The sequence below is a fragment of the Sminthopsis crassicaudata genome, chromosome 5, assembly GCF_048593235.1.
Source record: "Sminthopsis crassicaudata isolate SCR6 chromosome 5, ASM4859323v1, whole genome shotgun sequence".
Taxonomy (NCBI): Eukaryota; Metazoa; Chordata; class Mammalia; order Dasyuromorphia; family Dasyuridae; genus Sminthopsis; species Sminthopsis crassicaudata.
In genome coordinates this window covers 44,980,187-45,005,903 of record NC_133621.1, presented here as the reverse complement: position 1 = coordinate 45,005,903, position 25,717 = coordinate 44,980,187, and the positions used below count along the sequence as shown (strand labels likewise).

At 37.3% G+C, this 25,717-nt stretch overlaps 1 protein-coding gene across 1 annotated transcript in view; it reads right to left on the bottom strand.

Moving 5' to 3' along the window:
* The window catches only part of CDK6 (cyclin dependent kinase 6), a 236,727-nt gene that overhangs the window by 160,019 nt on the left and 50,991 nt on the right, over positions 1–25,717 (bottom strand). The window contains exon 2 of the mRNA XM_074272228.1: positions 20,349–20,484. Coding sequence (XP_074128329.1) covers positions 20,349–20,484 — 136 coding nt within the window. The remainder of the gene's footprint in view (positions 1–20,348; positions 20,485–25,717) is intronic.

Here is a 25,717-nt window from a genome sequence, read left to right as displayed (position 1 = left end):
TCACTTGCTCCAATTACCTCAAAAAAGAAATTATATGAGGGATGGGGGGAAAAGAGACACATGTTCACATATGTATATATGTTGACAAGCATATTAAAAAAAAAAAGTAATTAATTCCCAGAGAAAGGGAGGCATTGAGAGCTGGGAGATCAGGAAGGGAAGATCATGGAATAAGTGGAAATTGAGTTGAGCACAGAAGGAAGCTAGGGATTCTAAGAGATGGAGGTAAGGAAGGAAAACAATTGAGATACGGGAATGGCCACTGGATACTGTGAAATAGATTATATTATTATAATATTAAAATTATAACACTATACTATATTTATTATAACCAAGAAGAAAAAATCAAAAGCTGTTTTTAGTATTTTGCTATGCCCTGAAGACCTGAAAATGGTGAAAGACAAGAAGAATCTAAAATCAGAACTTTTGGAAAATAACCATACCTTACATTAATATAGCACTCTAAAGTTTATGCATGGATTTTACATTTGTTCTTCTCATCTATCTTCGTAACAATTCTACAAGGCAGGTATCTTGGGTATCATTTCCATTTTATTTTTTTAAAAAGCCTCAGATAAGTTGAGCTAGAAAAGATCAACACGTAGATCTAAACCCATGTCTTTTAGTTTCCAAATCCAGCAGCCTTTCCCTTGCCCTCTTGATGGTATTCAGTTGTAACAATTTGTGATCCCACTTAAGAGTTTTCCTGATAGAGATACTAGAAGGGTTAGCCATTTCCTTCACCAGCTTTAAGGATCTGTCCAGGATTACACAGCTAGTAAGTATCTGAGGCTGGATTTGAACTCAGGAAGATGAGCCTTCCTGACTCCAGTGCTGTGTGCAATGACATCACCAAGCTATCTTTCCACTGACTTAAAGGGTTATTTTTTAGGGCGAATGTTTGAAATCAAATGAAACTCATTCTTTTATTTTAGTCAGTAAAATAAAAGAATTGAAATTTCCTAAGGCTCGCAAATAGAGAATGTTACTGTAATGAGAATTGTTTCATTCTTTGTGGGGGAGTCCTTAGAACTCAGCACAGTGCCTGGCACAAAGCACACTCTTAATAAATACTTAGGGATTGATAATGGTTTGAACAGTATTGATCAATCAGACAACAAAGGAGTTAGCAAAAACTTCAAATGTGTATCAGATTTTGTGTTGAGTGCCAAGGATACAAAAAGAAAACAAAAATACTCTTCTTTTCCCCCTCACAGAGCTCACATTCTACCGAGGGAGCTGACATTCTAATGTATATAAACAGGCATATACAAAATACATACAAAGTGGATACATGATAACCTTGGAAAAGAAATCACTGGCATCTGGGAAACGCCTCTTACCAAGGGTGGTATTTGAGCAGTCTTTGAAGGAAGAAATTCTAAGAGGCAGAAGCAGGAATGGTGGACAGGTCATTGGAAAGGCTTGGAGTTGGAGCATTTATGTAAGCAAAAGTAAGCAGGCCAATAAGGCTGGCCCTTAGAGTTTGTGGAAAGGAGCAATTTATTAGAATACTGGAAAGAGAGAAACAGTAAATGGAGGAAGGAGTCTTAATAATGTATTTACATTTTTTTCACATTCAGAGCAATCTTTGAAGCTTTAAAAGCTTACCTGAAGTCTTTTTTAACATATGTAAGATTTATAACTAGCCTTTACCTCTTTCTTGTGACCTCTTCCATCAACCCTTTCTATCAATTTCCACATATGACATCTACTCATTCTTCCTTCCCCTCTTTGGGGGCTCGCTCCAACCTCTCCTGTAACCTTTGTCAGTGCTTAAATGGTCTTAGATTTCAGACTCTTAAAAGGAGGGATAAGTTCTATTTAACTTTATTCAAGAGCTCCACACACACTTAGCTTCCTTGAATGATCTTTCTTTCGGATTCATTTCTTCTAGATCTCTTTAGATCACAATGAAGCCCTTATCAAACTCAAATAACGCTTTTCCATCAGCCCCATGCCCAATCTGGGTCCAAAAGAACCTAAATTCTAGCCCATCCTCCATAAGTGGCTGGATGATTTGAAGGCAAAGGGATTTGGGAAGAGAACTATGAGAAATACTAGGCCCAAAGAAAGTAGTCACCCATTGCTTTTATTCTTAAGTTACATTGAAGCCAGTCAAACTCTGGCGAAGCCCAGAATACTCTAAAGGGCCTTTTTGATTCTCTGTTTTTTAAAATTAAACTCATTTCTATTCCTCAAATATTTAAGTACCCTCCATTATTATGTAAGCTGAACACTTGGCACAAAGCCTAATAAATGATAAGCACTTAATACTCTCTCTGTGTCTGTCTGTCTCTGTCCCTCTTCCCTCTGTCTGACTTTCCCCCTTCTTATACATAATCTCTCTCTCTCTCTCATATATATATATATATATATATATATATATATATATATATATATATATATATATATATGTATATATATGTATATATGTATATGTATATATATATATGTATGTATATACATATACATACATACACACACATACACACACACACACACACCTCTATAATATCAATCAACACATAATGCAGACCAAAAAAAAAAACATATCAAGTAATTGGGGGGTGAGTGAAGGTAGTGAGCACTGATTGGTTTGTAGGAAGTGGTCCTGGATTTGAATTTTTGAAGTAATCTAGGTATTCTAAGTCACAGAGGAGAATTCAGTTCTGCTATGGGGAAAGCCTGTTCAAAAGCACAGCTTTAGTGGAGGGACTTAGTGGGAACTGGAATGTTGCGTAGGCTACTTTGGCTGAAAGATAGAATGGGTGAAGTGGGGTGTCGTGTAATAAGCCCAGGAAAGTTAGATGTAGTCAGACAGGAAAAGGACTTCACATGACAGAAAACCAAAACTAAGAGGAAACAAGCAGCACTTCAAATTAGAATATCAGAGATTTAAAGCCAGAAGGGACTTATGGACCCCTCATCTCCCAGATAAAGAAAATGGGTCTCACTTGGGCCTTTAAGCATCTTGGCCAAGGTCACATCAGTAGCGAGCAACAGAAGGAGAATGTTGTCCCAGGATCTTTTTCCACTGGAAAGTTTCTCATCATATTTGACTCTGTATAATAATATTTTGAATGTTCTTTTACTAAAAGAACATTAAATATTAAAGCTAACTGCAAACTACCTAGTATTTAAAAGTTTTCTCATAATGTGGTTAATTCTAATATGCCTATATCCTGAGCCACCCAACTTTGCCCCTTGACTCTCTCTTCCTATTCCATTGACTCCTTACATGATAAAAAAAAAAAAAGAATTAAATCATGTCAATAGTTTTCCTGCATTCTTAATTTCATTTGGTCATAGTGTATTATCCTGATGATAAATCACTGTAATCTCTTTGCTAATATTTTATTTAAAATTTTAGTGTCAATATTAATTAGATAAATTGGTAAAAATAAAATACAAAAGATGATTAGACTTCCCTGTTGAATCAATAGAAAACGTTATTATTTTGCCTCTGTTTTCTTCAAAGGAAGAAAAATTAATGACGAACAGAGTAAGAGCCCAAGAGTTTGGATGGTATTAGCATTGAAGCTTCCTGACTTCAGCCAATGGCATCCTTTCAAGATGGTGGTGGGTTATTTTTCTCCAAATGTCATATCCAAATTAAAGTTATGGGTGCTCTAAAAGACAGGAGAGAGAAGCATGTTGGTATATACAGCCCATAATATATGTCCAATGATAATTAATACTTAAGAAATAGTATAAGAAAATTTTTTTTTTCCTTTTTGGACAGGACATGTGATTTTATTTAAGGAACTCCTGATGGGGAAACTCCCTCTCAGTGGAAATATGCAACTTAAACTTTCATTATTCTAGAGTTTTCTGATGCACTGGGAAGTTAAGTGATTTGCTGAAAGTCACAAAGTCAGAGGCAGCATTTCATTCAATTCAAACCCTCCAGACTCTCAGGGTAGCTCCCTAACCATTAGGCATGCTGCCTTTTACAGTATAAGGGAAATTAGTGAGGAAAAATATAAAGAAAAAGGAATGACCTGGTCATGTAGTATAAGTGAGAATGGACCCAAGTGCCCCATTGGTAGCTTCAAAATGGAAGCATCATGAGAAAAAAATCTAGAGCACCAATGGAAGCTTACTGATTCAAAAATCCCCCAGAATGAGAAGACATGGAAGAAGGGCTGCAATCTGAGCAATGAAGGGAATACCATATCTACATTAATTAAATCATATATTCACCAAATATTTTCTTCACAGAAAAAAGAATTAAGCTGTTGGGACATATAAAGTAGATAGATGATGTTTTCTTTCATAGAGCTAATGTGAAAGTGAAAGCAACATGAGCATTTTTTAAATTCCCATGTGTTCTGGGCTTGGTTAGAGTCTCTTAGTTTGTGGTGTAGTTCTAAAGCCCAGCTTCTTAAAATGTGGTTCGTGACCCCATATGGGCTCTCATATTTGAATGTGGAAATCACAAAATTATAATTTATTATAAGCAATTGTTTGATTTGAATACCTATTTCATATACCCAGTGTCGTGTAAAAATTTCTTAGGCAAAAAGGGGTTGAGAGTGGAAAAAGTTTAAGAAGGCCTGTTCTAAAGTTCACGTCTTGAGAAGGTGATGCTGAACAGCAGAACTGACCTTTGAGGTGTTTGATCTGACTGCAGGTAAGTCAAATACTTGGTGTGGCTTTGTTAAATAAACCTAAAAGCAGTGACCATTTCTGATCAGTCTTGCAGACAAGTTTGGTTGTGGGGAACTAACTTAAGACTACAAAGAACTATGAAACAGTTGTTATTGAAACAAAGAGCATTTATCTTTTTTAGGTCAAATCACACCGTGAATAATTTTTTAAATGGGACAGATTCCTGGGTGGTACAAGAATTCTAAAGTACACATTTCTATCGCTCCCTGGAATGCTCATATTTCTAACTCTCCCTCCCAAGACTCCACACGGCACTTTGTTCACATTTCTCTAATGCCCCCATCATGTATTATTTTGTTCTTGATTTATTTGTTCCTTTTTCATATCTCTCTGCTAGATTATAAGTTCTGTGAGAGTGGGGATCCTTGGATAAGAAGTCTTGCCAAACTCTTTTTACCATGGCAATGCCCTCTTCTACACTGCCCTCAGTCCTGGCTGTGATCTGTATACCAAAGGATAGAGACAGGGCTTGGACCTATAGTTTCTGTGTAAGGTATTTCCCTGTACTAATGTGGAATGGCACTGAGTAATCTTAAGAGATATACCCAAAGCATGGGGAGATTGTCATTCCCCAGATTCAGAAAACTCATGTATTGGGAACAGTATTTGAATTCAGGTCTTCCTGGTTAAGAGACCAGCTCTTTACTCTCTTGCACTAAGCTTCCCATTTCAAAAAGAAGGTTCTCAATAAATAAAATGAATGAAACAGAACTTCTGTTATTTGTGGTGCTTTTAAAATTTTAGTCCCTATAATTCAGTGCTTCCATGGATCTGGAATTTCATCAATGTAGGAACTAAAAGAGGCTAGACACTCCATATCTTCTTGCTCCCTGCATATTTTGTCCATCTCCCATAAATTCTCCCCAGTGAGTCTACCCACTGTGTGGAGGGTGTTCCTCTGGGTCTATCATTACTATGTGTCTGCCAGGAGAGCCCAAAGGGGGTCCATCTGTTGTCCCCTCTCTCTCTCTATAGGACCTGCTGCCTGCTTTTCTGGTTTTCTGTCTATTTGACGATATCCTTTACACAGCTTCATTCATGCAGTTTGTGGCTGGCAATGAACTACAGCTTGTTTATGCTCACCATATGTCTCTTCATTGTCCTCTGGGTCACCCACACCCTAAATGTGTCAAGAAAATAACTTAAATAATAAGACTCCCATGCTTTTCAGGCCAGATATAATATATAACAATGACTTCAAGTAGCCACAACCCATTGAGAGTTCAACTGGTGTGAGTTGTCCTTCCTCGAGAGCCACGGTGACACTCCACCCCATGCTCTCAAGTCAACCAAGTACTCAAAACTGTTGCCACTTGAGGATACAGGAAGAGGTTTCCTTTGCCCAATCTCAGAAGCCGCCTTTCCTGAAAACATTTTTATAGAACAAGGGCCATCATGGGAATGATTAATTTTGGATAGATCTCATCTTATAATTAACTAAATGGATAGTTCTTCCTAGTGTTTCAAAGTTGTTGGTTTTAAAATGAATTAAAGTGTATTAATAAAAAAGGGTTTTTACATGTAAAATGTTGGGTCAAGCACTGGGGATACAAATAGAAAAATAAGACAGTCCCAGTACATAAGGAGTTCATGGTCTAATAAAAGGGACAACAGAGAAGATTTCTATGGGAAATGATGAAAAGGTCCTTGGTTGCATCAACAACCTGGGATGCCTCTTTTAAAATGTCCCCTGTACTGTTAAAACTGTACCAGTTTGTGTGATGTTGAACCACTTGGCAGTGCCCAAATGGCAAGAAATTTGTTTTCTGGGTCTTTTTTAGTTGTTTGGCAGAAGCAACTGCCAATTCACAACTTCACAAGAGGTGATACCCAGGATGATAAGGGCACTGCCACTCCTGGGTTCCTCTACCTATCTATGGTATCTGGTCAACAGTTGGTATTGGTGGAAATAAGGAAAGCAGACCCTTTCTCCACAGTGATTTCTCCCTTTTATGCCTCAATATTAATTGTGAGTTTGGGGCTGAATTCATATAATGCAGAATATATAATATTCAAGGCTCTTACAAGAAAGCATGATACTTCAGTCAAACTGTGATTGCTTTGGGATGAATGCTGCCTCAATCAAAGCAGATAACAATTCTTCCACCCTTTCTGTGTGATCCCTGCCCACGTTTTCTAATACAACCTCCACAGAGAATCTTCCCAATGTAATAAAGCCTTTCCTTTCTTTTTTCTTTTTACTATCCTACGTCATCAACATATATTATTCTAACAAACAATGTTTATTCTTGGGTTAATTTGTGAAATATGAAGCATAAAATCAGTGTGTCCAGCTTGATCAATTATCCTTTTAAGTACAAAATTCTGTAAAATGGGCTTAAACTAAAAAGTGGTCCTACACATTAAAAAAAAAGGTTTCTTCCACAGGTAGTAAATTAACATTGTTATTATGAATAGTTTAAGAATGTGTGTTTGAAACAAAAACATCCTTAAGGATTCAATCATATGAGACAATGACTTTCTGCTCGTAATCCAAGATGGATGGGCCATGAAGTACCAACATTTATAAGTGATTTAATTCTTGATTTAATTTCTTACTATAAATATATATAGCTGGTCCCTTTGCCATCAGCTCACTTAAAATTAACTTTAGAAATATAAATAATGAATGTGTACACGGCTTAATATTAAAGAAAGAAAAATAAAGTAAGAAATAACTAATAAAAGACTTGAGGAAGGTGTGACTACAAAACAATGCACAAGAAAAAGATGAGTTTTTGTGTATGTGAGCTCATTGAGTCGACAAAGTATTGAACTGTTAAAAAAAAAAAAAAGCGAATGTAATTTTAGTTTCTGTAATGTTTAGTTTAGCAAAGAGTCAACGACAAGGAAAGTGATAGTCAGACCGTCAGTCAATAAACATTTATTAAGTGTATGCTCTGTACCAGGCACTATGATAAACACCAGGGATAGAAAGGCAAAAGATAATCCCCGTTTTCAAAGAGCTTACAGTCTAACAGGGGAGACAATACACAAACAAATAATATATATGTAGGATAAATAGGAAATAATTACTAGAGGGAAGACACTAGAATTAGGGGCAATAAGGGGATCAAGAAAAGCTTCCTGTAGAAGGTAGGATTTTAGCTGGGATGCTGAGAAATGAGGATGGAGAACATTTCAACTATGGGGCACAACAAATGAAAATGAGATAGAGGTCTTGTTTGAGGAATAGTTTAGGAGGCTCACAAGGAGGAGCATAAAATCTAATAAGATTGAAAAGATTGCAGGAGGGGGCAGATTATGAAAGGAAGTCTTATTGCCTTCTTCTCTGGGATACTGTGTTTAGTTCAGGGTGTTTGCTCCCTCTCATTTTTGGAAAAACACAGAAAATCTAGAATACATTTAAAAATGGATGAACAAGATGGCAAGGGGACTTGAAACCATGTGATACAAGAAACAGTCACAGGAACTGGGAATATTTCATCTGGAGGAGATCTGAGGGACATATCTTTAGATATCTGAAGAGCTGTCATGTGAAAGGAGGATCAGACTTATTTTCTTAGGCATTAGAGGGAATAAATAAGAACTAAATGATGAAAAATAAAATGGCAGATCTAGGTTCAATATAAGGAAACATTTCCTAAGAGTAAGAGCCACCCAAAATTAGATTGAGTTCTTTGGAAGGTTCTCCCTCACTAGACAGATTTGAGCGATGGCTGAAGAATTTGTGGGAATACTGTATTTTTGTTCTGGTACGGGAAGAACAAGATAGCCTCTGAAGTCCTTCCTTCACTCCTTGGGGTTCTGTAATTCAGTGTGAAAGCTCTGAGCAATCCAGGCCTCCCACTCAATTCTAGGCCCCATTCATTGTCCATGTGTAAAAAAACCAGTGGCATCCAGCTATGTGTCTTGGTCTGCCAAGAAGCATTTTTAATCCCCTTTGACTGGCCCATGATCACATAGCTAGTAGGTGTGTGAGGGAGGAGTTGAAGCAGTGTCTTGCTGATTCCAAGTTTGACACTCTATCATGGAGATCCCTTAGAAAAGATGGAAGAAATGATCCGTGAAAGAAGGCAGGAAGAGAAAGCTCCTAACTGGCAGGAGGAAATAAAAACTATAGTTATCCCTTCCACATTATAGGGGTTAAGAGCTTGGTGCCCCCACGATCTGGAAAATCCATGTAAAATTTTTTGGCCTTCTAAACCAGAGAATTCTGAATCTTTTCTCTTTTTCCTTTATGGAGTGTTTACAGAAAACTTATTGTAAAATGTGGGTTAAGTATTTGGTCATACGCTATATATATTATACAATACTATCCATATATTTTATGCATTTCTGAGTTATTAAACATTTTCTTCATGAGTTGTCTTCAGCTTCTGCAAAACTCTCCCAAAATTCCATTTTAATTTCTTGTGCTAACCTTTTGTACATCAAAACCATGATGGGGAAAATCAAGACATGGAAAAAATCTGTACTATTAATTAACAAGGGTCACAAAGGTTGTTCTTTAGTCATTCAGTCATGTCCAAGGCAAACAGGATTGACTACTCCAGAGTCACACAGCTAATAAGTGTCTGAACCCAGATCTGCACTCACATTTTGGCTCCAGGTCGAGTACTTGACTCAATGGATCATGTAGCTGCTCACTAGGATCACAGAACAGAAAGTACAAAGAAGAAACTCCCAAACAAGATGATGTACACGTCACATGGGAGAGCTTGCTCATAGATGATGAATCCAGAACTTCTTTCTAGTGTTAACTGGATGGGAGAGTGGACAAACCACTGGACTTGGCATTGGGAAGAACTAAATTGATGCCTTTCTTTTACCTTTACATCATTGCCATTTGGGAATCAAACTCCTGGCTCCAGTCCAGAAGTGAACCCTTCTTTGTAACAAAGAAATAAAAACCAAGCAGAAAAGATAATAGGGCGATCATGTCGGACAAGGTATTCCCCCAGAGCAGCCACATTTCTCAACAGGGAGGAGAGAGGTTGGGTTCATTATTTCATTATCTATTTTCTGTCACCATGACTGCTTTTTCAGTTACTCCTTCCTGTTCCTTCATCAGTGCTGAGATACTCAATTGTAATAAATGTGTACATTGTGTTTTTTACTAGTACTGACTTGATTTGGTTTTTCCAGACATATTTTCCCATGACTCTGAAGATTCTATTTTTAATACTTTACCACAAAATAATATTTCATTGACAAAAAGTATTTATTATTAAGTACCTAATATGTATCTAGATATTGCGCTACATAACTAATGGAAAACGCAAGACAGATGAAAAAAATGTTCCTGTGCTCAGTGCAATGGGGAGACAACATGGAAACAATGGGTAAATTAAGATTCTCAGAGAAAAAGTTTGAACATTAAGAAGCACGGGAAAAGCTTTATAGACCAGAGGAGAACTAGAGATCATTATTGATCACAAAATAGAAGATTTTGATTACATCAAACTAAAAAGTTTCTGTACAAACAATACTAATGCAAACAAGATTAGAAGAGAAGTAACAAATTGGGAAAATATTTTTTACAGTTAAAGGTTCTGATAAATATACAGAGAACTGACCCTAATTTATAAGAAATCAAACCATTCTCCAATTGATAAATGGTCAAAGGATATGAACAGACAATTCTCAGATGATGAAATTGAAACTATTTCCACTCATATGAAAGAGTGTTCCAAATCACTACTGATCAGAGAAATGCAAATTAAGACAACTCTGAGATACCACTACACACCTGTCAGATTGGCTAGAATGACAGGGAAAAATAATGCAGAATGTTGGAGGGGATGTGGGAAAACTGGGACACTGATGCATTGTCGGTGGAGTTGTGAAAGAATCCAGCCATTCTGGAGAGCAATTTGGAACCATGCCCAAAAAGTTATCAAACTGTGCATACCCTTTGATCCAGCAGTGCTGCTATTGGGCTTATATCCCAAAGAAATACTGAGGAGGGGAAAGGGACCTGTATGTGCCAAAATGTTTGTGGCAGCTCTTTTTGTTGTAGCTAGAAACTGGAAGATGAATGGATGTCCATCAATTGGAGAATAGTTGGGTAAATTGTGGTATATGAAGGTTATGGAATATTATTGCTCTGTAAGAAATGACCAGCAGGAGGAATACAGAGAGGCTTGGAGAGACTTACATCAACTGATGCTGAGTGAAATGAATATAACCAGAAGATCGCTGTACACTTTAATGCTGTATGAAGATGTATTCTGATGGAAGTGGTTATCTTCAACATAGAGAAGATCCAACTCACTTCCAGTTGATCAATGATGGACAGAAACAACTACACCCAGAGAAGGAACACTGGGAAGTGAATGTAAACTGTTAGCACTACTGTCTATCTACCCAGGTTACTTATACCTTCGGAAGCTAATACTTAACATGCAACAAGAAAATGGGATTTACACACATATATTGTATCTAAGTTATACTGTAACACATGTAAAATGTATGGGATTGCCTGTCATCAAGGGGAGGGAGTAGAAGGAAGGAGGGGAAAATTTGGAAAAATGAATACAAGGGATAATATTATTTAAAAAATTACTCATGCATATGTACTGTTAAAAAAACTTTTATAATTATAAAATTAATTAAAAAAAAAAAAAAAAAAAAAGGAAAAGCTTTCTAGTAGAAGGGAGAATTCAACTGGAACTTAAAGTAAGCCAGGAGACAGAGCTGAGCAGAGAGAGTGAAACCCAGAATGGGTGGGTGGTCAGTGAAAATAGCGAGAAGCTAGGATATAGGAGAGGAGAGCGAGAGAGCGAGAGAGAGAGAGAGAGAGAGCGAGAGAGAGAGAGAGAGAGAGAGAGAGAGAGCGAGAGAGAGCGAGAGAGAGCGAGAGAGAGCGAGAGAGAGAGAGACACAGAGAGAGAGAGAGAGAGAGACACAGAGAGAGAGAGACACAGAGAGAGAGAGAGAGTGTGTGTGTGTGTGTGTGTGTGTGTGTGTGTGTGTGTGTGTGTGTGTGTGTGTGGGAGAGAGAGGGATATCAAGCAAGGAATCCAATCAATGGATACTCCATTTCTAGTTCTTTGTCAAAAAAAGAAAAAAATACTTTGTGTTGCCATGAATATTTTGGTAAATGTCAGAATTTTGTTTCCACTATTATTTAATTTAATTTAATAAACAATTTCACAATATAGCATATGAAAAATTTAGAAATTTGTTTAAATAATTCATTGTAAATTCATTTATTTGTTTATTTGATTGAATGCAACCTCAATATGAGCCACTGGAGCAAAGACCAATTGGTCGCCAAAAAAGTTAATATAATCTTAGGCAATATGAATATCAAGTATATGGTCCAGAATCAGAAAGTATAAAGTCTCTCTGTATCCTACAATGATCAAATCACATCTGGAATATATGGTTAGCAAACTTCCTGGCACACAAGGGGTACTTAATAAATGCAAACCGCTCCAATATTTTTGCCCTAAAAATCCACCAAAAAACAATTTTTAAAATGGAGTAAAAGAGGCAGGCACAACTCAATACCCACATTCTATTGAAAGATACTAACAAAGTCTGGTGTAGTCAGTGACGTGTAAAAGACCTTCAAAACCAAAGGTTTTGGATCCATAGCATTTTAAATTTATGAGGGACATTAGAGATAACCTAGCCCACCTCTTTCAAATTACAAATGAGGAAACTGAGGACCAACGAAATAGTGACTTCTCTAGTGTATAGAAGACCCGAGACCTGAATTCAGACACTTAGAATGTAAACCTCTTGAGGGTAGGAACTGTCTTTTTTCCCCCTTGTATCTGTCACAGTCCCCAGTATAGAGCACGGACTAAATAAATGCTTGTTGATTTGATCTTTGATTTCTGAATCCACTATTTTCTATTACACAATATTTCCTCTCACTATAAGTCAGCAGAATGTTATGAAAGAAATACTTTGCAAACTGTCAATGTGAGGTCTTGACAAAGGGGGAGTAAACTTAGTAAACTCCCATGTGAGGGAACTACTGTATCTAATGATGAGGGTCAGGACCATCTCTGAAACGTACAGCAAGACAGTGATGACTAAGGTACTGGAAGGGCAAATGATACTATACTGGGGATTTCTGTCCTGTATGGACTGAACAAGGTGGACATGGAAATTCCTTCCAAATCTTGTAATTCCAACTTCCAGTTCTATGCTGTGATTTGCCCAGAGTCACATGTTAGAGGAAAGGCCCTGAAGTTGGCTTGGAGGCCATTGATCTATCAACCACTCCATGACTTTTTCTAAATCGCATAATTATAACATTATCGCCTTGAGATTATATAACACAGATAGGGTGATAAAGCCATCCTTCACAACAAATTTTGTTTATTTAAGGAATTACCATAAAAGGGTCTGTAGGAGTTTAAGAGTAAAGCGAGAACTTAAAAAAAAAAAAAAAAAGTGGCAGGATTCTGAAATTAGACTGTATCTAAAAAGGCAGAGAGAACTCTGGATGAGCAGCTGGTGAGCGATGTCCAGGGCCTCAAGCTGGACCGGCTCCTAGAGAGGCTCGGAGCAGGGTAGGGGTAAGTGGGGAATGGGCCTGAAAAAGCAGATAGCACATGAAATTCACTGGGCAACACAGATCATACACTATTAAGTAAGCAAGCGAGCATTTTATGAAAAGGGTCTCCTATGGGTTAAGCAGTAAACTCGTTGTCGGGAATTCAAATATATAACACAGAGACAGTCCTTGCTCTCAAGATTACATTCTTTCAGAGGAGACAGCATGCACATAAGTGGACTATACAAAATAAATACATCAAGTCAATGAGTATTTATTAAGTGCCTACTGTGAGCTTGTCCTCAAAGAGCTCCAGTCTAATGCGCAAGGGCAACGTGAAAACTGTTATATATAAAGAATAAATATAATCTTTGAGGAAAGGCACTGACTTTCAAGTGTTTTTGTATGGAACACATCTTAAAAGAAATGAGGGATTCTAAGTGAAGGTGAAGAAGGAGTATATGTTCAAGGTGTCCATGGTATCTTGAGCAAAAGCAGATGTATGGGAAATTAAGAATCTTGTGTGCTAAGGGGAAATGAAGCAACTTTGATTGGATCAAAGTCTGCTCTCTATTCTAAGTGCCATAAGTAATAAAGGCAAACTACTGTTAGTATATAATTGCCTTAGATTGAAACACCTTAAGTAGGTTAAAGACCATAGTAAAAGTCCAATTTAGCATGACTGGTCAATGAGATGGAAGTTAAAAGGAGTCTGTTTATTCTTGACCACTATAGAACTAGTTAAAATGATACCACTCATTAAACCATGTTTATATTACATATTTCAGTCATTTGCATTTAAATGATGGGTATTTTTTCTTTCAAAGAAGGTTTCTAGTAGTATGATATATAGAGTTTTACGTGAAAGTTGATGCCAAATACTGCATGAGACTTTCTTTTAAATGCTAGGTTGCTTCAATCGGACAGATCAGGAGGATTTTAGATTTTTCCCAATTTCCTCCCGGAATTACATCATTTATCATGGTGTGTTTGTTCCCTGAATTTCTTGCCTTGTTTTTGGAATCACCTTATTATGCAACATCTGCTCCGAATTTCTAATGTGATAAACAGAGTAAGTGTGCTGGTGGCAGATGGCTAATGATCGGGAGCAGCAGCACAGCATTAGAGGCTGCCTTGTATTCTGAGAAGCGACATTTTCATGTTAATTTACTCTGGGTTCGGCAAAGATGGAACAAATCACCTGCTAGTGATTCGGGCAAAGTGAAAAACCACCAGGTGCCCAGAGATAGGAGAGAGGGCAGGGATACACAGGGAGACAGACACAGAGAGATTCGGACAGAGAGAAAGAGAAAGACAGAAAAAGACAGAGATAAAAAGAGACAAAGAGACAAGAAAGAAAGAGAAACAAAGAGAAAGGGGGAGAAAGAGAGACAGACCCATTAGGGCTTTTTTTTTTTTCCTTTCTCCATTTCAGGGGTGGGAAGATGGGGGAAATGGGCCGTTTTCCTCATCTGAAGCCCAGTGAACTAGTCACTTTCCATTATGTCAGACAGGGAGAAATGATTCAGTTCTAAGCATCCCACACCAACATAAAAGCCACTGTTTACAGCAAGCAGATATTATTCATGAAAGCAGATATTTCCTGGAGGCAGAAAACAGGTGCTGTCAGAGCATCTGTCAGAAGTCTCTGCAGTCTGGATTTTGTACAGTAAACCTAATAATATGTTTTATTTCTTTTGCTGAAAGCACTATAAACAACAGGTATCTAAAAAAAAATCCACTCTAAGAGAAAAATCAGATTTAATTCACAAATAAGTGCCACAGATTGAATTTTGCTGGCTTTTTCTGAGTTCCATACAGCTTTATTTACTTAGCGTCACATCGAGGTATATGGAAAATACTTTCTGTTCTGAGGTGGATTCTGTCAGGAGGCCAGATGGTATGGAGAGGAGAGACAGGGCTCTCTTTCAAGTGACGCCATCTCTGTGTTTCCAATTACTATCTGTAAATGGCACTGCCAACCAGCCAACATTTATAGAATATCCAATACATGCAGAGCTCTGTACCAAGAAAAAGAAAGGCTAGTTGCCTTTAAAGAGCTTAGATAGTGATAACATCAATAATTTCACCGGCATGTACATTACACCTTTGAGATTTGCAAAGTGACTGAGAGAGGTCTGATGACTCCGTTTTACAGGTGAAGAAAGAGGTTCAGGTTAAAAGGGGGGGAGAAAGGGAGGAGAAAGAGACAGACAGATAGACAGAGGCAGAGAGAGAGAGAGAGACAGAGGCAGAGAGAGACAGAGAGACAGAGGCAGAGAGAGAGATGCAGAGAGAGACAGACAGACAGAGGCAGAGAGAGAGAGAGAGAGAGAGAGAGGCAAAGAGAAAGACACAGAGAGAGAGAGACAGACAGAGGCAGAGAGAGACAGACAGACAGAGGCAAAGAGAAAGACACAGAGAGAGAGAGACAGACAGAGGCAGAGAGAGACAGACAGACAGAGGCAGAGAGAGACAGACAGAGGCAGAGAGAGAGATACAGAGAAAGAGAGAGACAGACAGAGGCAAAGAGAAAGACGCAGAGAGAGACAGAGAGAGGGAGAGGAGAGAGAGAGACAGAGAGAGAGAGAGAGGGAGAGAAGGAGAGAGGGAGAGAGGGAGAGAGGGAGAGAGGGAGAGAGGGAGAGAGGGAGAGAGGGAGAGAGGGAGAGAGGGAGAGAGGGAGAGAGGGAGAGAGGGAGAGAGGGAGAGAGGGACAGAGGGAGAGAGGAAGAGAGGGAGAGAGGAAGAGAGGGAGAGAGGGAGAGAGGGAGAGAGGGAGAGAAGGAGAGAGGGAGAGAGGAAGAGAGGGAGAGAGGGAGAGAGGGAGAGAGGGAGAGAGGGAGAGAGGGAGAGAGGGAGAGGGAGAGAGGGGGAGAGGGAGAGAGGGAGAGAGGGGGAGAGGGAGAGAGGGAGAGAGGGAGAGAGAGAGATGGGAGGTTTTTCTTCCCTCCATTTAGGGTGGGAAGATGGGGGAGAGTTAACTAGTCAACTGATTTAAGGAGACAGGAAGAGATAAGAGAGATACAACATTTATTAAGCACAGAACATATTTTAAGCCTCGGGAATACAAATTGAAGCCCAAAAGACAGTCCTGGCTTTCAAAGCACTTTTATTTGAACTGTCACAACAAGTGTGGGAGGGGCAGGATGGTAATGCAACTGGGCAGTGACCAGGAAAAATGGAGTACCAGGTTCTTTTATCAAAGTAGGGGGAGCCCAGATTTACAGGTAAGACAGAGATGGCTGGAGAAGAGGGTCATAAGAGTTGTGGAGGGTGACAATCTCACAATTCATGGAAGACAGATTCATACTAAAGTCCTAACTGACCACAATTACCCTCCAGAGTATCTGGGGAAATATAGCATAAGACATGCAAGGGGATGAATCTTTTGGGCATCATTGATGGATAAACTAGGAGATTCAATAGAAGGTTTCTAGACTAATCAGGAAGAACTGAGTTTGAATCCTGCCTCAGATGTCACTTGTGTAACTATGTACAAGCCATTTCATTCTTTGAGCCTCAATTTCCTCATCTGTAAAATGGAGATAATAATCATGTCTACCTTTCAAAGCTGTGAGGACTAAATGAGATAACATATACAGCACTTTGTAAATCTTAAAGCACTCTGTCAATGTTAGCTGTTATTAATAAATATAAAATGAACAGTACAAGAAATGAGTCCTACGGGATTTCTTGTACATGCAGAAGACTACTGAGACATTCTATGGAGAAGTACATGGAGCCATACATAATAGTTAAATATAATGGACGTGCTGAATGCAGGGGAGAGTGGAGAAGGCAAGGTGTGGAAAGCTGCCCCAGTTGGCTCCCATCATACCAAAATGAGTTGGCTACCAGAGGTCAGGTGATGGGTGTGATGCTTTTTACCTGAAACAGGTCTCTAGAACAGTTAAAGAAGGTAGATTTTGAATGTTGCTCGTCTCTGTTTTGAAGACAGGTCATAACAACAATCCATAAGCAAGCAAGTGTGACCATGAGGGTAGCCGGGTGAGGCTATGAGCATGGCTGGGCAGGGATGCCCATATAGGGGATTTTACATGCTCTTTTGATTATTTTCCCTTAAAAAGATTCACCAGAGGAAACAGAATTTTATGTTGCTGCATGTCTATGCCTGAACCCTAGGTATGACAACAAGATCAGGGTCAGTGCATTACAAGGAAACCCTCTCCAAGTTAAAGATAATTAAGAGAAAATAGAAATTCAAGCAACTCTGAAGGTCTCACACTCTTAAAATTATCAAAGATGCCCCCCCCAAAGGAAAATAACAATTGCTAGAAACAGACCCATATGTTCAAAATTTTGCCATTTTCATGGTGGCAGAGAACTGGAAACTATGGAGTGACTACCAATTTGGGGAATGGCTGAATCAGTTATGATATATGAATGTAATGGAATGTTTGTGTCCTCTAAGATTTGATGAAAACTAATGTTTCTGAGAAATAGGGAAGATTTAAATGAATAGATGCAGTGAAGGGGACAGAATTAGGATCACAAGTTATACAACAATACAAACACCTGAAAAATTTAAGAACGCTGATCAATAGTACTGACTAATCATGAATCCACAGCAGGTCACTCAACTCCAGACAGAATGAGACATACATTTTGGTCATGGCCAATGCAGGTATTTGTCATAAAAGTTTATTCTTTTAAATTGGGGGAGATGAATGAGAGAGAGAAAAAAAAAAAAACACCAAGTATTTGCTGATTAAAAAAAAGAAACAAAAAATCAGAGTCTCTTTTTCATTTTTAGGGTATGTTAGTATTAGAGCATCAGGGACTCTGGTCATGAGGGAGGGGGTGGTTAGGGAAAAGGAGGAGTTGGCACCCTTCCACAATGTGCCAGTGTTCATTAAGATTTTTCCAAATCTATTCCTCATATGCCAATACAAAAATAAAAAGACCCAATAAAATTTTATTTTGAATTTTTTTTCTCTAGTTCCTATAAATGGATTTTAAATGAAAGGCATGTGAGATGTCCAAAGAATTGGTGTTATTCTCATATATTCTACATTATTGCTGTTTATCCAGAGTTAAATCCCTTATCTTTTTTCCATTTTACTTAAAAAAAAAAAAAATACAAGATTGACATTAGGCATAATGTCGTAAAGATTGAGTTTCCCAGACACACATTAGGCCCTACCCTGCATCCAGAAGGAACAGATCACCCTGGTTTTGGGAGTGGTTTAAATAAAACCCACATATTTAAATGGTGTTTAAATGAGTAGGAAAAGCTGCTAAATGATACCTTCAGTGTTCCCTTTCCCTTACTCCCCACGTATAATCAGTCAGATGTCCTTCCACTTTGTTTCTCTCAGAATCCTGAGCTTTACTCAATTCTTCACTCAGAGGTCATCTCCTGTTCAGTCTTTCCTATCTATATAAGTTACTAATGAGCATCTCTCTGTTCTCAAATTATTTTGGACTTACTCATCTATGAACATGTTCTATCTTCTCAGTAGAATGCAAGGTTGCTGAGGGCATGGCCTGTTCTTCACTTGGCCTCTGCATTCTCAAAACCATCTTTTGGCTAGTAAGAGGTCCTTAATTGTTAGTATTTATACAGCTTTTTTTTTTTCTTTTTGCAAGGCAATTGGGGCTAAGTGACTTGCCCAAAGGCACACAGCTAGTAACTGTTAGGTGAACTCGAGTCTTCCTGACTTCAGGGTCATCTGGCTGCCCCTATATACTTTTTAAGACTCACCAAATACTTTACAATTATTACCTCATTTTTTCTTCACAACAACCCTGGGAGATAGGTGATATTGTGATCCCCATTTTGTGTATTTGGAAACCAAGGCAGTTAGTTATCCAAGGACATAAAGCAGCTGCAAGGGTCTGAGGCTGAATCTGAACTCAGCTTTTCTTGAGTCTAGGTCCAGCCTTGTGCCCAGCTAGTTGTTGAGTTAAGGAATGTTCCTGACTTAAAGCCTGTCCCTCTATCTATTTGTGCCACGTAACTGTCTAGAAGGAACTAGATGTGATATATTACAGACAATGCAATTGAGTCCCAGACAAGGGAAGGGATTTCTCTACACAAAACATTACCGGATTTACAAAAGTACAGTATAAGAGAAGTCTTTAGGGCAGTTTATGACTGTAGGAAAGCCAGGCTGGAGAGAATGTCAAATTGTAGCCAGAAAAATGAGCCATTAAACAGCTAAATTCATCAGTAACAGGGAACGCATTTCAGCTCCTACCAAAAAAGGCACTTCTTACTCTGAGCAGAGAAAAACTACTTATAAGTAAAGTGACGGAACCCTTAAAAGATGCTCTAACTTATTGGCATATTTTGAGCCTCAAAGCTCTGGATTTCTTATTTAGAAAAAGTTTCTTATTTCTTATGAGTCTTTTAAAATTATCCTGCTATGTACATGATACATTGGATCCAATTTCTATGTCTGAAAATTGGGGGTCTTTTCACAAGGACCTTAGATGAACATCTACAAATCTAACAGAACTAAACTGAAATTCAAAATACAATAAAACCTGTAGTAATCCAAACACCAACTGACTGGAACCCAAGAATGCAAAGAATTTTCCTGCAGAGCCAGTATGGCCAACTTCAGAGACCAGGAAACCTGAATTTTGGGAATTGCCTCTAAGATATGTAGGCTGTGTGATCCTGGGTAGGTCATTTAACTTTTTATTGCTCTAGGAATTTAAGATGTAGCTTAAGAAGGTGATGTGCTGCATCACAAAGGAAATTATCTTCATCAAGGAGTTCTTTACACTAATAAAACCACAAGTATAATCTCAATTCTTATACCAGACATTTAGGGAAAAAAGAGTCTTTCACAAGAAAACAAACATGTCTTTTACTAGTAGTTTTACTACTAGTTAAATTAAAATCGAACTATAAAAATATTGAGTAATCATAAAAGACATCCTAATGATAAACACTAAACTAATCATCAAGCAAAATTAAAGTTAATTGATTATGCTGTCCTTATTAAAGCAGAAAAAATTTGAATCCATGTCATCTTTGGCTCTAAGGTCAGTATGAAGGATTATAACAAAAATTAATTTCTGATAGAGAACAAGCTAATAATTTAAAATTCCTATTAAATGAGAATTCTAAAAATTTAAATATGACAAACATATTAGTTTTTTTTGTTTCAGTACAGAAATGGTACAGGCACAATCAGTAAACAGAATGATTTCTTAGTACCTTGATTGTTTCCGTGGGTACTCCTGGGTCTGGAACTTTATCCAAATAGGTGGTCAAGTCTTGATCAACGTGTTCGAACACTAGTGTAAGCTTGGTCTCCCTGTCTGTCCGTGAGACTGTACATACATCAAACAACCTAAGAGGAAAGTGTAAGAAAAGATAAGTAGGTAGAAATAGCAAAGAAGCAGCAAGCATTTCTTATACATAGCTCTCAACTTTATTACATAAAAATAAAGGAAAAAAAACAAAACTTTTTTTCTGGGAAACAGTTCCATTCCTCCTTAGGGTTGCTCTAATGCAAATTATGTTAAGAGTGTCATTCCAAGGGGACAAGTATTTTGTCAGAAGTTAAAGTAAGATGAAAAGCAATCCCATTTCCCAATTTTAAAATAGCTAAATATGAAGAGGCGGTTTTCAGAAGAAGAAATCCATACTAATCAAATTAAAAAGAAATACTCTAATAATTAGGGAAATGCAAATCAGGAGGTTTTATATTTAAACTATCACACTGAGTTGACCTTAAATTAAAAAAAAAAAAAAAAAAAAAGACCTAACAAAACATGGAAAATTACAAATGCTAGAAGGACTGTGGGAAAAGACACATTGATGGTTTGGTGGACCTGTGAAGTGACCTAGCTATTCTGGAAAGAATTTGAAGGCATAACCCAATGCTGGTCAAAGGAAATACACATTTTATTGATTTGGGGAGCATTGTTTGAAATATGTATTTATATCCATGTGCACATGTATGTACACACTCACCCACACACCCACGCTTCCAGATCTATACCTGAAAAATTTTTTTAAAAGGGACCAGAAGATCCATGTGTACAAAAATAGTTATTGTAGCTCTTTTTTTTAGTGACAAAGAATTGGAAACTGAGAGGATGCCCATCTCCTGGGGGATGGTTGAATAAAGTATGGAGTATGATTGTGATGGAATACTACTGTGCTATAAGAAATGGTGAAAGAGATGGTTTCAGGAAAACTTATATGGACCGATATAAAATGAAGTGAGCAGAATAAGAAGAGTTTGTACAATAACAACATTGCAAAGGCATACAACCTTGAAAGATTTAGGAACTTTAATCAATGCAACGACCAACCACAATTCCAAAGGACTCATGATGAAACATACTACCCACCTCCTTACAAGAGATGATGGACTCAAGAGTACATATTGAGATATTTTAGAGGAGGTAGATATAGCCAAAGTGGAATTTGTTCTACTCAGCTACACACTATTTAACAGAGGTTTTGTTTTTATTGCTTTCTTTAGGCAATGGATATAATGGGATTCTATTGATTTGGGGGAAATATAGAAAAAAAATTTTTTTTAAAGGAACATAAAAGCCTTGAGGGTAGGGAATGTTTCTTTTGAATCTATATTTCCAGTGCTTACCACACTGCCTGGCACATATCAAATACTTAATAAATATTTTTCATTCAATCATTTAAAAAAGATGAAAAAAAAAAAAAAACCTGAAAGTACAGAGGTTTCAGATTGCCTGACAAAATATGAAGCATATCTTTAATGCATTTTATAAACAGAAGTGGTGTTAACACAAACAAAATGGAAGCAAGTGAAGTTAAAGACTTAAGATTTCAGAGTGGTAGTTAGCAACTTGTGTAGTATTAGCTAAGAGAGAGAATTTTAAGCCTAAAATAGGGAACTACAGACTAGGCAAAATGTGCGTGTCTTTAACTTCTGCATGAAGCTTTTCCCGATTCCCTTCAATTGCTAGGGCCCTCCCCGTTCTCCAACTATCAAAGCATTTGGCTGCTCTGTCAATATTTGGATCTATTCACTTTATATTTATGCTAGATATATTTATATATATACTTATTGCTTTCCCCATTAGAACGTCAACTCATATCAAGTAGAAATTGTTTCATCCTTCTAGATAAGAATATATCTACAGAGCTTAACAGTGGTTGGAACAGCTTTTGTTGTTCAATTGTTTTCAGTCATGTCCAACTCTTTGTGATCCCACTTGGGGATTTGCCATTTCCTTCTCCAGCTCATTTGACAGATGAGGAAATTGAGGCAAACACAGTTAAGTGACCTTGTCCAGGGGTCCCACAGCTGTTAAGTGTAAGAAGCTGGATGTTCCTGACTCCAGGTCCAGCACTATCTATCATGACACCTAACCACTCCTGAAATATGGGAAGAGCTTAATAAATATTTGTTGACAGATTAATTGAAATTTTTACTTTTATTTAAAAAAAAAAAAAGAAAAAACTACATAGCTTTTCTCAAACTGTAGACGTTGAAGTTGAAAGGGATTTTAGAGGTCCCCTAAAGACCATCCCCTCTCATTTTATAAAAGTAGAAACTTGCCCAAAAGTCACTGAGAGTACCTAGGACAGAGGTTGTTTTTGTCCATTAGATTGTAAGTTCCTTGAGGGCAGCGCCACTAAATTTTTCCTGTTATTTCTATTCCCCCCATTTAGTACAGTGAGTGACATGGAGGCATTTAATTGAACATATGCTTGTTATATTGGGTCTTTAAACTCTGAAGTGCAGCCTTCTTTCCAGAATATCATCACTCTGACTAACAAAACATGAAGAGGCTACTCTATATGTTTGGGAAGCTTGTTCCTCCCTCCAGGTCACTTTCATTTTATAACAGCTTCTTCAATGAAAAGTTCAACAGCCATCTGGAGGATAAGATTCATGTCTGTTGATGGGAAAAGACTTGTATTACAGACCATTTTCCTTCTGATACTATAGCTTTGCTAAGCTTGGCTGATGACAAAAAAAAAAAAAAAAAAAAAAAAAAAGAAATCTTCGCACAATTCAAAATTCCTACATCTAAATATTAACTGAAACAAAGCAAACCATAAACCAATTTTTAAGGAAAAAAAGCAGTAAAGCCATCATGTCACTAGGAAGATATAAGACAAAGTCAGGGAGGTCCAAAAGAAAATCTGCCTGGATTTGAATTCCTGCCCCAACATTTATCAGCAACATAAACTTTATACAGAGACACCTAAGTACTCCAAAATGCAGTTTCTTCATTTGTAAAATGGAGAAAATAACATGTACATAACTCTTCAAAACTGTCATAAGGACATTTCTTTGTAAAGTGCAATGTTATTAATAATTTTTATTACTGTCTATAAATAAGTTTGTTGGACCCAAAATTTCAATATAAATGTTATATATAGTCTATAAAGTGCTGAAAAGAAAATTCTGAAATGACTTTTCTTCCAAAGTATAAACTCTGGTCAGAAACAGAATAACAAAAGGAATTTAAGTCTACCTAATGGAGAAGAACAAATGTAGTATGAATAACAGTAAAAGCAATCCCAAAGGAAAGATAAGGATATTCTTCCTTCCCAAGTTTTCTCTGGCATTAAAAGCTCCTTCCGTGTTACTGTACTCTAAGAAACTATGAATATGAAGAACACAGAGACCCATGGGAATACTTAAGATGAACTGATACCAAATGTAGCTGAAGAAGTACACATTAACTACAACAATGTAAATGGAAAGAATTTTTTAAAAAATGAAACTGTGGACTTAATGGTAATCAAGTTTGACCCCAAAGAAGGAGAAAAGTATACTTCTCCCTTTCTTTTTTTCTCTGCTGAGGGAGGGGACTATGAGTCATTATCAAGCATGGCATAGCTGATGGGTTGGCCAGTTGAGCGAAAATAATTTTTCTCTCTTTTTTATTTATTGTCACAAAGAAGTCCTAGGTATAAGGAGTAGGGAAATATTTGGAAATTGAGGTGATGTAAAAACAAAAATACTTTTTTTAAGTCACATAATTAATTCAGATCGAGTTATCTTTGTAGTATGGGCAGCAGATTTCAAATTCTTTCCCTGTGCCTTCTTGCTCCAACCATCAATGCAATAGAGCTATCTAAAATGTGACTTTTCTTTTGATATCAGCTTGTCCTTTTAGGAATGATCAATCAACCCACAAGTATTTGTTAATTAATTATCTCTGAGTCTGTTGCTGTATGCTAATAAATGCTGGGTTTACACAAAGACAAAAAAGAAATCCATGAAACATTCCTGCCCCCAATTAATGGTGGCACTAGTCCTAATGTGGGGGGAAAGATATTTTGAATAAGTTTTTGTAAAGTCAATCACAAACTCAGTAGCATATAATACTGATATTGCTGGGGTGCTGTTACTACATAGGCTTGTTACTTACCCCAGGCAAAAAATGGTGTCTTGAGTAAACAAAATGAACAGAAGGATGCTGTAATCTTCTCAAAGCTACCCTAGTGGCTTAAAACTACAGCATTGAGATGAACAATCTAAAATATATTTCTATGAATCAATGAGGAATATAAGTCAGACTGCCTATAACCCCAATGCTTACAAATGAGAAGGGAGCCAGATAGGTCTGAACATCGGAACATAAACACTGGAAACATTTTCCTAACTGTATGATTCCTTTGTGTTGACCAACACTTACTTAAAAAAAAAAATAACTTTCTAAAACACCTTTTTCTCCCTTGCCAGGTATTTAATATATTGGCAAATAGGCCATTCCAGCTATTGCAATTCAGTAAGAAAAAAGGAGATTGTTTTGGGCAGGATTGAGAAAAGCAGGAGTTTTAGCTATCTTTTAGAGGAAAGGAAAGTAGCTGTTTTATTTATTTTAAAGTAAGATTTCATTTATTTTTGTATCACTGTCATTTCTGGGTGTATCCTATCTCCAAAGAGCTCTCTTCAGTCAAAGAAAAAGTTATACAAAACCAGTTGTAACAGTGACTATCTTAGATTATACTCTTTTGAGCCAGCCCCCTCTTCTCCACCAGTGGGAGGAAGAGGAAGGAATATCATTCAATGGCTACTGATTATAACAACACATAAATCACAGGGGCTGAGACAATCTAAGTTGTTTGAAGACAGTAGAAAAGTTGCTGAAGATTTAGATTGCAAAAGGGAATCAAGAATATGTTTTAATGAAAAAGTGAATGCTGGAGCAGTTGTGATAAAATAGTTACATTAATGCATTGTTGGTGGAGTTGTCAATTGGTATAAGCATTCTGTAAAGTAATTTGGTATCATGTTTAAAAAAAAGTGTATGTATACATAAATTGTATTTAACTTATACTTTCACATATTTAACATGTATTGGTCAATCTGCCATCTGGGGGATAGGGTGGGGGGAAGGAGGGGAAAAGTTGAAACAAAAAGTTTTGCAATTGTCAATGTTGGAAAATTACCCATGCATAAAATTTTTGTAAATATTAATAAAAAAGAAAAAAGTGGTTAGAAAATCCAGACACTTTAACCCAAAAATTCTACTTCTAGGAATATAGCCATATGCACCAAAATATTTATAGCAATGTGCTTAAAAAAATGCCGTAGGGTAACAAAAAATTAGAAACAAAGTAGATGC